Source organism: Mus musculus, chromosome 9, assembly GCF_000001635.26.
Source record: "Mus musculus strain C57BL/6J chromosome 9, GRCm38.p6 C57BL/6J".
NCBI classification, from domain to species: domain Eukaryota; kingdom Metazoa; phylum Chordata; class Mammalia; order Rodentia; family Muridae; genus Mus; species Mus musculus.
Genome location: NC_000075.6, coordinates 71,848,108 through 71,861,811, shown reverse-complemented (window position 1 = coordinate 71,861,811; position 13,704 = coordinate 71,848,108). Strand labels below are relative to the sequence as shown.

The following is a 13,704-nucleotide window of genomic DNA, read 5'->3' as shown; positions in this document are numbered from 1 at the left end:
AGCCGTGTCAATGTGAAGCCACAGATTAAAGGAAGGATATGTGGTGGGCAAGGGTTAAAGAGAACTATAAAAGCTGTGGAAGTCAGATTCCTCAGAAAAATATATGAGGGCCATTTGCAAAGGGAATCAAGTTACCTAGAAAAGGTTTCTGCTGGCTGCATTAACATGGGAATGCCTGACTTCAAGTGTCCTTCTAGTCTGAGACCATTTTTAAAAGGCTTCTATTTTTATTACATATGCCAATTGACATTTTTTTGGAGACCAGTAATGTGAGTTCCTGTAAGAAAATAACTTTGGACTGTTCCATTGAGGCGAGAATACGGCTGGCATTTGTATTCTAATTCCTTCTTTATTTTCCTTAAGGAAAGGTAATGACCCTTTGCTGCAGAGACTTTTCTCAGGAAGAGGATCAGTAGAATATGCTTTTATTATTTAAGGTGCAAAAGGTTTTTTGTTTTGTTTGGTTCTAATGGTGCTATTAAAATAAGAGAACATGGAAATTCAGCAGATACATTGTCTCTGAACAGAATTCAGCAGCTCCTGGGTTTCTCTTGTATAATTCAAAGTGAATATTTGTGTACTTTAAAGTTTATAAGGCTATTTTGTTTTTGTTGTAATTTAGAATATTAGTTAAAAAACAAAAGTTATCAGGGCTGGAGAGATGGCTCAGTGGTTAAGAGCACCCTGGCTGCTCTTCCAGTGGTCATGAGTTCAATTCCCAGCAACCACATGGTGGCTCACAACCATCTGTAATGGAATCCATTGCATTCTTCTGGTGTGTCAGCAACAGTGTGCCCATATACATAAAGTAAATAAATAAATCTTTAAAAAGAATTAACTTATCATCTCTTACCAAAATCCTGAGAAGTTTTAAGCGTACAAACTTACAGAAAGTTCAGCTTCTGCTTTATCTCATAGAGGTTGTCTGAGCCACAGTCCCTCTATAGCATTTTACCTTTAAAATAGGCCCACACTTCAAATTAGCATCTATATATTGTATCTTGTAAAATGGGATTTTTTGTGTGTGTATAGGCCAGAAGTTAGCATCTGGTGTCCCCCGTCTGGCTTATATATACTGAGGCAGGATCTCTCACTTTATCTCAGACCTTACCAATCCAGCCACTCTAGCTAGCTATCTTACTCTGGGGATCCTCCCTCTGTCTGTCTTGCACTGAGGTTACAAGCTGCTGTCATACCACCCAGCCTTTATATGGATGCTGGGGATCTGAACACCAGTGTCTTCAGGCTTTTGCGGCAAGAACTTCTACCCTGAGCCATCTCATGAGCCCTATAATAAGACTTCCTCTTGGGCCACTCAGTAGTCTATAGGAAGAAGGCACTAGTAGGTGTTAAGGGCAGACTTGACCAAGATGTCTTTATGACAGAGTCCCATGGCTCCATTGAAAGTTTATCCTGTTAGTCTTTCTCCACTGACTGTTAGTTAGGCTCAGGCCTTCAGGTTTTTCTAGAGTCTGTAATAGGGACAGGGAACCTAAAGTCCAGAAATGTTCACAGGTGGGAAGAGGTTGAAAGTGTGTGTCATTTCTATGGCCCTCCCTGCTTTAACATATGACTTCAGTGCATGGTGAAATTTACATGTTGGGGGGCGGTGCAGTACAGTCTTGATATCCAAAGGGAACAGTGACAGAGTAACTCTAAGTTAATTTTGAAAGTAGCTATGGAGTATATTAAAAATAAAGATAAAGATAAAAAGAATTCTCTAGAAGAGGGGTGGATATGTACCTAATATACTCTAATCTGGCCCATTGCCAAATGACCCAACGGCCTGAAACTCTGCCTTAGGTTCTTTATTCAGCTTACAGGAAAACAAAGGATATTTATACATCTTAGAGTAAAATCCAGTCATAAAAGATAAAAGCTACACTAATTATTTGAGGTATTCGGTGCATGATAACTTGTTAAGGCTGAAGGATCTGTTGAAAAACAATATTTCTGTATAATCCAGGCAGTAAACTATTTAAAGCTTAATATTCTAGTTGACGAGTCTGCTGCTGTTCTAGGGAAAAGCTTTATTTGTAATATGTTTCTCTTAAAATAGTACAGTATCTGTTAGTTGGTATTTGTGTATGCTTACTTTCTCATTTGGGTCTGCTATAGCTTGGGTTAAGTTTGTTTGAAGCTTAAAAATAGATATGGGGATTTCACTGCCCAGAGATATAAAGCCTTTGGTTTGCTTTAGGTTTGCATTGCAGGCAAGAGGGAGGAAAAATAAGATGCTGTATATATGGGAAGGCGCAGTTAGATGAAAACCATTAGTACCTTCAGTGCAGGGCTATTTTACTCAGCACAGGAGCAGCTATACATGGTAGGTTTCCGAGTCTATGGAGCTCTCTAATGCCGAACTTTGTATATTATCTCTAAGAGCTTGTTTGAAGCCCTCAGGTTACAGTATAGTGGCTAAAATGTGGAACTCACTGGCAGCCCTTTTGGCTTCTCCTAACTATACTCTATGGAAAATAAATTTTGAAACTTATTTTGTAAGTAATATCTGAATTCAAATATTTTATTTCTGTCAAGTATTTTGAAATGTTCACCAAAATTCGGAAAGAGTGACACCCCAAAAAAAGAGTTGTTAAATTCAGATGAATAGTACTATATTCTCTATAAATTCCTGTATAAGACTTAAACAAAACCAAATGAAGTAGTGTATGCCTGTAATCCTGGCTATTCAGAAGACTGAGGCAGGAGAGTCATTTGAATTAAGGATTTCAAGACCAGCCTGCCAGCTGGCCTATCACAATAAAATAAAATAAAATAAAATAAAATAAAATAAAATAAAATAAAATAAAATAAAAATTGGCCACTGTTGATTTCTTTCTGATTATTTTCACCTTAGGTCGGAACACATCGGGAAGATTCAGTCAGTCTCAATGGCAATCATTCGGTCCTGTCTAGTACTGTTGCTGCCTCAAACACAGAACTGAACCATAAAACACCAGAAAATTTCAGAGGTGACTGTTTTTTTCATTTTGACCACTAATTTCTAAGTTCTTTCTGGGTCTACATAACAGACTTTCCCTTGCCTCCAGAAGGTTTCTAACAGCATAACCCTAAGGGGTATTTACCCTCTAGAAAGCTTAGAACCATCTTGGTTGAAACGTGAATCTAGACTTATGTTTTATGTTTCCTTTACCTCTTCGGTAGGTGGTGTACAAAATCAGTCTGGAAGTGTTGTTCCAACAGAAATCAAGACTGAAAACAAAGAAAAAGATGAAAACCTTCATGAACCTCCTTCATCAGATGACATGAAATCAGATGATGAGTCCTCCCAGAAAGACATCAAGGTCTCATCTAGGGGCAGAACAAGGTATATCCAGCCCTTAGAGCTCACATGTTCTCTGGGAGAAAAAAGGCTTAGGACATGCGTTCATAATAACCAGCTACATTCTAGGTGCCAGGCTGTGGTAGTGTGTTTGTTTATTTGTTTGTTTGTTTAATATATATTTACCCATTTCATCTTCACACCTCTTTGTGTCATCATACAAAAAGAGAACTGCCTATCTCTTCTTAGTTGCCCATAGTTTATAAAAAAGACAATGACTGTTGTTGTACGTCTGCCAATAAATATTTGACCTGTTAAAGAACTAAGTATATGGCAAAATCTAGTGTGGTTCATGCAAGCACCAGCCTGTTGCTTATTATGTGTTATTATTAGAAACCACCATATGCTTTGGTTTCATGTCATCTGTAGCTGGGTTTGCTTTACAGTGGCAGATTTGAGTAGTTGACACAGATACCATTTGTCTCACAAAACAGGAAATAGTTACCTTTTTGTTCTTCATAGGGGTTTGCTATTCCCTGATTTCAGGAGTAATTTGAGAAAAATATAAAAGAGAAAGCTTTCCAGATAAAGTGACACTCTTAGGTAGAGTTTTCTAGAAATTGAACTTGATTTTCTTTCAAGCATGAATCTGGACATTAGTTTCTAATAATTTGTATATCTTCCTTTAGATTTGTTTTTAGTTCTACATTAAAATTAGGTGATTTTGTTTGTGCACACATATCTGTAGTATTGTTTTTCAGACATTGTAACTAGGCTGGTCTTGAGCTCATGATTCCCCTGCCTCAGTCTTCTAAGTGCTGGGATTACAGACATGATCAACCAAGCCCAGCATGACTTAATGTTTTTAAATGCATCCTACTTTCTGGTGTCTGAGTCATTTATTGATGATGTATCTATCACATACAGCTAATGATATTTAAAATACCCATTTTGTGTGCTAGATTATGATGCAGAGGAGATTGAAACAATAGAACTAACAGAAGCCATCCGTGGCCCTTTCTCCCACTTACACACCTAACAAAGAGCTTCTTTGCCTTTGACATCCTCATAGCTTTCAAAGCCCACGTGCCTCTCTTGAGAAAATGAATCTTGGCAGTGCTGTGGGTTTAATATGCATCTTACTCATGTGAAGAATGTAAGTGAGAAAGTAAATTCAGTCAGAGAATTCTAAGACTACTTCTCCTAAGCACCCTAACTTATCGTTTTATTATTCTGAACAAATTTTATCAGATAATTTGCATCCTTCTTTCCATGTCCATTAAAAATCAACAGACTTTTCTGCTATTAAGGGGCAGAACATAGATACTTACAGTTTTATGGGCCAAATTGTTTCTTTCATAGCTACTCAGTTCTACTGTTGCAGTACCAAATAACCAGAGATAATACATAAGTCAGTCTGTCCTTCAAAAAGATTTTTTTATTCCCATTCTCCTGGATTTTTTTCATCATCATAGTTACCTATGTTTTGAGGCCCTCTGTGTCTTCTGTCCTTTGTGTAGTAGGTGACTTGCAGAGTCATGAAATGACAAGCAGGCATGATGTACTCATGCTCTGGGACAGAAGTTCAGCACTTAGTACATTTGAATCAGTGGGGCCTGCTAATGGACTAAGGGTAGAAGTTGAAAGTATGTGTTGAACTGGTCCTGGTAATGCTGATCTTTGGATCCAGTCTGAATAACAAGGTAGTAGAATTTAGTTTTGTTTCTTATTTACAAATAATTTGCTTTCTTGGAGAGGCCTTTATGCTAAAATTTGCGATGAAAATGTATTAACATACATGTGGTAAAGCTTAACTAAATGACTATTCAGGTGCATTGAAGAAAGGAAAGGCATTTCCAGTCACATTAAGTACAGCTGTTGCTCCTGCCTAGTAGGGATTTTAATTTCCATTCCATCATTATAATTTATAATTTGGCACAATCAGCATATTTATAGAGAAGCTCATAAACACTGTTGCTCCTCTTTTCTAGCAGTACCAATGAAGACGAGGATCTGAATCCAGAACAGAAAATCGAAAGGGAGAAGGAAAGGCGGATGGCTAACAATGCCAGAGAGCGCCTGCGCGTGCGGGATATTAACGAGGCGTTCAAGGAGCTTGGCCGAATGTGTCAGCTTCATTTGAAGAGTGAAAAACCTCAGACAAAACTTCTCATTCTTCATCAGGCCGTGGCAGTCATCCTTAGTCTAGAACAGCAAGTGAGAGGTAAGTCAGCCCAGCAGAGACCGGCAGACACTTGCTTTGCTTAGGCAAGTCATCTGAAAGCTCTTGGAATATGTCTGCCATCATGGGATCCTGAAAAGGCTTTAAACTTCATCTGTTTAGTGTGCACTCGTCACAATACCTCTTCTGTGCTGGGCAGTTATCAAATAGTGGGGGCTTCTCCTCCTGAGCTTCCACCCTCTGGCTTGTGTTTCAGCAGTTCCCTAAAGGTTTCGTCTGCAACCTTTTTGCAAGGAATCAATAAATGTGGCTTTGGGCCACGAGTCTCTTTGCTTGTGAGCAACTCTCTCTCTCTCTCCTATTTGTGTTCGATTATCTAAATGTTTGTATTGGGTACAAAGAAAGTAGGGTAGGTATAAATGCTTGAAAGCTACATCATTACCATTAGCTGGAAATTCATTTCTGTGTCCGTCCAAGAAGCTGATGTATAGGAATGGTGGTGCATAGTCATCCTGCTCCTAAAATCAGGTATGTTCTCATCTTGTTCAAAACCCTTGGAGTGACAGAGAATAGCTGTTCATAAAACAGATCTTACAGATTACAGTCTCCTGTGAGACACAGAGGCTGGTGGCTGCTCACCTGACAGGAGCAGGAACATTGTCCGTCCTTCGCCAACCATTCTCATAGTCATTCTTGAGCTGTATCTGAATGAACACTTGGTCCCACTCTGAACACAACAGGGCACCTGTGAGGAAGTCCTGGGTGCATTCTTCTCTTTTCAGCCTGTCTTGCATTCCATTCTGATTTCACAAGCAAAGCAATTTACTGTTAATGCCACCTTCTCTGTCTGCATAGAAGTCTGAGTGATCAGCAAAGGTGCCAGAATTTATTACTGTGTAACACCTTTTCATTTCTGCCATGCGTAAGAGCTAGAAGACATGGTTGTGTTTTGGGTTTTTGTGTGTGTGTTTTGTTTGTTTGTTTGTTTTTGTTTTGTGTGTGTGTGTGTGTGTGTTTTGTTTTGGGGGTTTGTTTGTTTGTTTGTTTTTTGCTTTTTGAGACAGGGTTTCTCTGTGTAGCCCTGGCTGTCCTGGAACTCACTCTGTAGACCAGGCTGGCCTCGAACTCAGAAATCTGCCAGCCTCTGCCTCCCAAGAGCTAGGATTAAAGGCGTGCACCACCACGCCCGGCAGGGTTGTGTTTTTAGAACTTTTGAGAGTGGTGATGCCTAGCCTCAAATGCAAGCCATTAAAATGAGAAATGTTTCATTATTTGTAAGAAAGTTAGAAACTTTTTATTTCACAGGTGAACTGTGTTCATTTGTAGCATTTGACTTTGCAGCAGCCCTATGCAGGTCCTTAAAGCAGAAAAAGCAAGTCTGAGAGGACATCCAGGTTTGTCCAGCTACTTACTAAACTACCTCCTAACTATCATGATATGAGTATAGGTCTGACATTTTCACATGTTATGAGCTGTCAAGTCTGAGGAGTTTTTGACTGATTAGAGATGAGTGAACTTTAGACACACTAAACTCCAACTGTCCTAAGGATTATTTTAATACCAGGAAGGCCTTTTCTTCCATTTTCAGACTATGCAACCTGAAGCCCAGAGCCTTTTGTTTTTTTTTTCTCCACTTTACAGCTGATTGAAGCCTCCCTCCAACCCTCCTCTCCTCCCAGGCACAACTTTACACCCTTCTCCCCATTCCCCCTCCCCGTTTCCTCAGAGAAGGAGAGGCCGACCATGGGTACATCAAGTCATAGTAAGACTAAGCTCATCCTCTCCCACTGAGGCCAGACAAGGCGGCACAGCTATGGGACAGGAATCAAAAGGCTACAGCAGAGATAGACAGCCCCTGCTCCAATTGTTAGGGGGCTGACTTAAAGAACAAGCAGCACACCTGCTACATATGTGTAAGGGCACTAGGTCCAGCCCATGCATACTCTTTGTTTGGTAGTTCAGTCTCTGAGCCCTCATGGGCCCAGGTTAGTTCACTTTGTAGGTGTTCTTGTGGTGTCCTAGACCACTCTGCCTCCTCATTCCTTCCCTCTACTCTTCCATAAAACTCCTGAGCTCTGCCTCATTTAGCTGTGCGTCTCTGCATCTGTTTCCATCAGGTGATGGATGAATACTCTCAGAAGACAGTTATGCTAGGCTCCTGTCTGCAAGCGTAGCAAATTACCATTATTAGTGTCAGGGGTTAGCAGAGCCCTTATCTTACAACTCCTTGAAAAGCATTCAGATGCCCTCTGCCCCTTATCTCATCAGCTCCCAATGCCTATGCCTAATCCTTGGCAGTGTCTTCTAAGCTTGGTGTAGTTATCTGCAGAAGTTGGGATGTTGGGAAGGCTCAGTACACCTGCAGTCCTGAGCCAGCAGTTTCTGTAAAGGCATACTTTGTTTACCTGGCTTAGTATCTGACCAGCCTCAACGTGAAGCCTCCTAAGGCAGACAGACTTAGGGCTAGCAGTCATCTTGGGGTTCTTCCAGAACACTTTTTGTGCTTTGTTATTCATTGTACAAAACCCCATCTAATCTCTGCCATTGCCATTTAAGCATTTCCATTGTCACAATGATTGTTGACAGTAGCCTAGCCATTTCTCTTCCTAGAAAATTTCATTGTGGTCCAAGTTTGTATTCTCATCTCACACAGATTCAGTGATCAAACACTTCTTCCTCCCAAACCCATCACATATCAGCTCATTCAGCTCACTGTTCTGGATAAGAGTGGAGGAAAATGGCGAGTGATGGTGATTCTTAGGTCTGGCTGCTACCAGAATTATCTGCGGTCTTCTTTTAAACATGTATCCAGGTCCCAACCCCAGGATATTGATTTGCAAGGAAGTGATCAAACGTGGCAGATATGTGTGCCGATAATACTCCACTCTTTCTGTTGGCCATTAAAATGAATTAAAATGGCATTAATGCAAAAGGACAAAAGGACAAAAATAGGCATGGGGTGGAAAGTAGGTACAGTAGTGGTAACTGGCAAGCTCATTCTACATCTTGCACAATATTTGTCTCAAGGTTAGGATTTAACATTCTTCTAAAAAGAATGGTTTAAACGTGACCTGACAGTAGAACCAGCAGGATAGCTTAACTGTTAAAAGCATGAGCTCCTAAGCCTGACAACCTGAGTTTGATCCCTGAAGGGTACCTCCATGGCTGAAGGAGAAAACCAACTCCTGTAAGCTCTTCTTCAGCATCCATATGGGATACATATACACCCTGTGTGCACATAGACAATATTTTTAAGACCTGAGGATAAAGAACATCATCATGAGATTTCAGCACGCTAGGGATTATCCTAAAGCTTCAAGGGACAAAGTTTAAATCAACTAGAAACAGAAACATGATTCCAGTGTTATCAGTTTGGGACATTTCTAGATTCTTGAAACAGTAGAGGGATACCTTCACAAATCCACTTCCCATGGATATCTCAGAAAGCATTTGGATCATAGACTTGCCAATAGGGACATACACAGGAAAAATAAAGCCGAGAGACCCAGGAAAGCTCTTGCGTAGGCAAGTCAGTTTACAAAACCCTGTGTCAACTTACTGGCCTAGAGGGTGCTTACCTGGGGGTAAAAAGCCTTAGGGAAAGAAAATGAAACTAATGAATAATGCGATGTATTTGCGGGTTTATGAAAATGGGCTGGAGAGATGGCTCAGCAGTTAAGAGCACTGACTGCTGTTTTGAAGGTCCTGAGTTCAAATCCCAGTAAATATATGGTGGCATATAACCATCCGTAATGAGATCTGACACCCTTTTCTGGTGAGTCTGAAGTCTAGCTACAGTGTACTTACATATAATAATAAATAAATCTTTTTTTAAAATGAAAACATACTGATAGGCATTTTTGTTGGTGTGTTACAACATTGAGTAAGATTGTGATTTCATTATTAAAAATGAAGGAAAAAATAAGTCAGCTGTTAACTACAAGAACAGCTATATAAGTAAACTGTCAATAAAATTCTTGTCTTTGCATGTATCTCCATGGTCATAATAGCATAGATATTTGCTTTGCCTAGTAATGTAAAGAATATAGGAATCTGGTTCCACTTAGATTTGTATCAGACCTTCCTGGCTATGTAGCACATTGGTCAGGGCTGTTCATTTACATCAAGGATATAAGAGAGTGACATAGGCCTTTGGAGCTGCTGCTGCTGCTGCTGTTATCAAAGTTGTGGATACCTTAAGTAGAGTCTGCTAGAATAGCCTCTTCCTTCCAGTCCTAATTATTGACAAAGGTCAAGCTGGAGTCTCTCGGTTCTTCTCAACTATTATAATATGGCCCCTAGGTCTTATTGTGAAAAGAGTCCTAGTTATCTCAGAACAGTAGTCCACTAGAAGAGAAATAAGAGCCTGTTCCCTTTTGAAAACCTTCAAGTCTCACTTTGTTCTTTTAGTTGACATTCTGATTTACCCTTAGTCTTTGGTCATGAAACCATTGTCTCAACAATTCCACAATACCTATCAGAAGACAAGCTCCTCCTCTTAGGCAGAGATAGTTTCCTGTTGAGAAAGCAGCCCTTGGGTTGTTATATGCATCTGAGTGCTAAAGTATAATCTGAGCATACATAAGACCATGAGTTCATCCCAGAACTACAAACAGGGAAAAGAAAACCAGTGTTGTATTTTAAAGATTTATTTTTAGTTATGTACATGGGTATGTGCATGTGAGTGCCAATGCCCAAGGATGCCAGAGACATTGGCCCCCAGCTCCGGAGTCATTCGTAGTTATAAGCCACTCCACAAGAACAGTGTGTGCTCTAACCACTTAACCCTCTTTCCAGCCTCATGTTGATACTTTTTATCTAAATGACAAACATACCATATGTACCTACCAGGAACCCTTAATAAGTAAAGAATAATTAGTACTTTTCTTCTTTCATTAATTCTCCTCATAATTATATAGGTTTTATGCATTTTCCCTAAATGCTGGGTCTTAGAGAAGCAGAATGTAAACTGGTATTAAATCATTCTGTGTCAATTGAAGTTCATAGAGTCAACAGGGTTTACCATAATAAAGCCCTTTTCTTTTTAAAACTAAGATGTGGACTACAGGTAGGCACTAAAAATGTACACATTCAAATACACTTACCTTCCTTAGAAGGGGAAACATTAACAAAGAGAGCTGTGCTAGGAGCATTGAGCCAAGCACCCATTTCTAAAAAATATGACATTTTAAAAATGAAGTATCTGCTGGACTTCGTGGTGCATACCTTTAATTCCAGCACTTAGGAGACAGAGACAGGCAGAGTCTTTGTCTGCATTTATATCTACACACTAGAAGAGGGCATCAGATCACATGCATCTACAGTTGTAGACAATTTTGAGCCATCATGTGGGTACTGAGGTTTGAACTCTGGGCCTCAGCGAGATTGGCCAGTGTTTTTACTACTGCACTAACTGGCCAGCCCCACCTTTTATTTCTTATGGTAGCCCTATTCTTATGACTTCTCCAAGACATCACATCTTGGCTATCTTTTATCAAAAGTTTTAGCGCCTTCCTTGATATAACACAACCACATAAAGAACTCTGCCGTCTTGTTCTATGTTGTAGAAAGAAAGTGAGTGAGAGAGAGAGAGAGAGAGAGAGAGAGAGAGAGAGAGAGAGAGAGAGAGAGAGGAAAGAAAGGAAGGAAAGAGAGAGAGAGAGAGAGAGAGAGAGAGAGAAAGAGAAAGGAAGAAAGAAAAAGGAAGGAAGGGAGGAGAAAGAGAAAGAAAAGAAAGAAAAAGGAAGGAAGGAAGGCAGGCAAGTATAGGTATCTGCTTATGGCGGTTTCTTACATAATTTTTGTTTCTGCTCTAAGCATATGCTTTATCAGAGTAGGACAGGAAGGCAGGCCACAGTCATCTGCCTCCCTTGAGTTCATGTGCTTCCCACAAAGGGACAGTTTTCTCAACTGGTAAATTTGAGGTACAACACAGATGTCTTTCTGGGTATAAATTGAGTATCAGGCCTTCATATTAACTCAGTGTACTCTGTCATAGCAGGATTCTGAGGAAAACTTGATTGATAATAGCATTTGCCTAGATTAGCATAAACCCTAGGAGATGAAATAATAATCAAAGATAGAGAAAATACAAAGAATTCTGGCATCTCATTTAATACTGAAGTTTTAGTGTGAGCCTAGTGTGGCTGCCTCTGTAAATTAGATTTAATATAAAAATGAAGTCACAGAGATTGCATCTGCACAGAAAGAACAGCAGCAGTTTGTTCAACTTAAGACCTAAGAGTCTTTAGCCTGCCTCGGTGGCCTAGACAGGAAGATAACCACGAGTTAGAGGCTAGCCTTGCCAACAGACACCAGTCAGGCCTAGAGATCCAGCCTCACTGCCACTTGCCTTACCCCAGCTCCAGTCCCTTGGTTTGCCTTTTTAAATAGTGATGCTAGCTCTCTCCTTCTACTGTAGAGAGGAACCTCAACCCCAAAGCAGCCTGCCTTAAGAGAAGAGAAGAAGAAAAAGTCTCTGCTGCGTCAGCAGAGCCGCCCAACACGTTGCCAGGAGCCCATCCTGGGCTTAGTGAGTCTACCAACCCTATGGGTCATCTGTAAACATCAGCCAGGTGAGTGTGGGTCTGAGAGGGAGGTATAAGGACATCACTTCATTTTACAGTGGTTAGACTGCAGAGCAGCAGCTCTCTGTGGTGGGCCATGGTGATTGTAAAGGCCACACATAATTTGGTAAAGTTATGTAATTGGGAATACAATGATCTATGGGCCTTCCTCTTGTCTTATCAAAGCCAGTGTCATTTTAGAGCAATTACTGTTCACATTGTTTGAACAGCTGATGGCTCATAAAGAAGTGCCAGGTCTGAGTCGGCATGTGTTGTGTGCTCATGCTCCAAGAAGAGGACATCACAGTGACTCCTTTCTCAAACTGTCCCTGTTCCCACCCTCGCTCCACATTCTTCTTGTCATAAGTACTGGGTTCGACTCTTTTCCATGACTGTACACTTCCACCTGGGTCCTTGGATGGAGATTGTGAGAGCAGCTGCTGTGCTCTTCTAGTCATGAATTGAGCACACTCTAGAACCCACTGAATGTAAAGATGTGAGGCGATAAACCCAAAGTAGCCCTCTTTGCTGGAGTTTTACTTACAAAGGCTTAGTTGCAAAGTTAATATTTAAGAAGCTGATCAATGTGAGCTATAATTAAATATTTCAAACTAGCATTTTAACTAGCATCATGGATTAAGAGAAGAACTGGTAATTTTATTTTTAAAATGTTTGGGTTTTGGTTTTTTTGTTTTTGTTGTTGTTGTTGTTTTTGGTTTTTTTGTTTTGTTTTGTTTTTGAGACAGGGCTATACTATGTAACCCTCTCTGGCCCTAGAACTTACTCTGTAGACCAGGCTGCCCTTGAACTCACAGAGATCTGCCTGCTTCTACCTCCCAAGTGCTGGGATTGAGGGCATGTGCTGCCACTCCCAACCATGACTTCATGTTTATAACCAGCTTTAAGCATTATATAATTATTTTCTTATATTTTTCAACAGATTTAAAATAGTAGAGGCAAATGGATGGAAGCAGAAATTATACCAAATATAGTTTCTCATTTTGAGGTAAAAGTCTGGAAATTGATAGAATAGTTAGTAAGTAAACTGCTCTTTAATGTCAGATTTGGTTTATGCCACCACTCCTAGGATCAAATTAGACTGCAGTGGAAAAGGGGAAAAGGAAGATAGGTCAACATGCTGGTAGTCAGTTATCACTGTAACCGCAGCATCCTGGAGGGAACGCCTAAACCACTGCCCACAGATACCTCCAGTCATCATGTAGTCACAGAGTCCTCAGGCAAGAGCTTGTTAATTCACACATTCTCTAAAAGGCAAGCCATTGACCTATATTTTATAGAAAACAGAGTCTAGGAAAGTAATGAATCCATCTTATAAATAAATGTTGGTGTCTTTCGATAAAAACACACCACTGTTTCTCAGGGCAGAGGTGAGTTTTTAAGTTGATAGGTCTAGAAGATCAGTAATGAGAAACAGCTTCATACAAAGCTCAAGTGCTGAGCTTCCCTCAGACTGAAAAGAACTTAGAGTCAGCATCACACTGGACGCAGAACCTGTCTTGTTCCCTGTCTACTGTCGTTCTCTCTTAGTTACCTCCAGATCTTTACCTGTTGTACTTCCTGCTGCGTTGGGATCTCTAGCCTTATCTTTCTGTATAATATGGTAACATTCTCACCGAGAGGCCGAGGAGATGGCTCAGCGGTTATAAGTGCTT

At 40.3% G+C, this 13,704-nt stretch overlaps 1 protein-coding gene across 18 annotated transcripts in view; it reads left to right on the top strand.

The window, feature by feature from the left end:
- Tcf12 (transcription factor 12) overlaps positions 1-13,704 on the top strand; it is a 267,642-nt gene that overhangs the window by 250,082 nt on the left and 3,856 nt on the right. For 14 of the 18 annotated variants that reach the window (NM_001253865.1, NM_011544.3, NM_001253862.1 and 11 more), the window contains 4 exons: positions 2,858-2,972; positions 3,166-3,328; positions 5,275-5,507; positions 11,887-12,040. In NM_001253865.1, the coding sequence (NP_001240794.1) occupies positions 2,858-2,972; positions 3,166-3,328; positions 5,275-5,507; positions 11,887-12,029 (654 nt within the window). In that variant the 3' untranslated portion in view covers positions 12,030-12,040. The remainder of the gene's footprint in view (positions 1-2,857; positions 2,973-3,165; positions 3,329-5,274; positions 5,508-11,886; positions 12,041-13,704) is intronic. The other 4 variants (XM_006510999.3, XM_006510996.3, XM_030244212.1 and 1 more) reach the window with 1 other exon arrangement.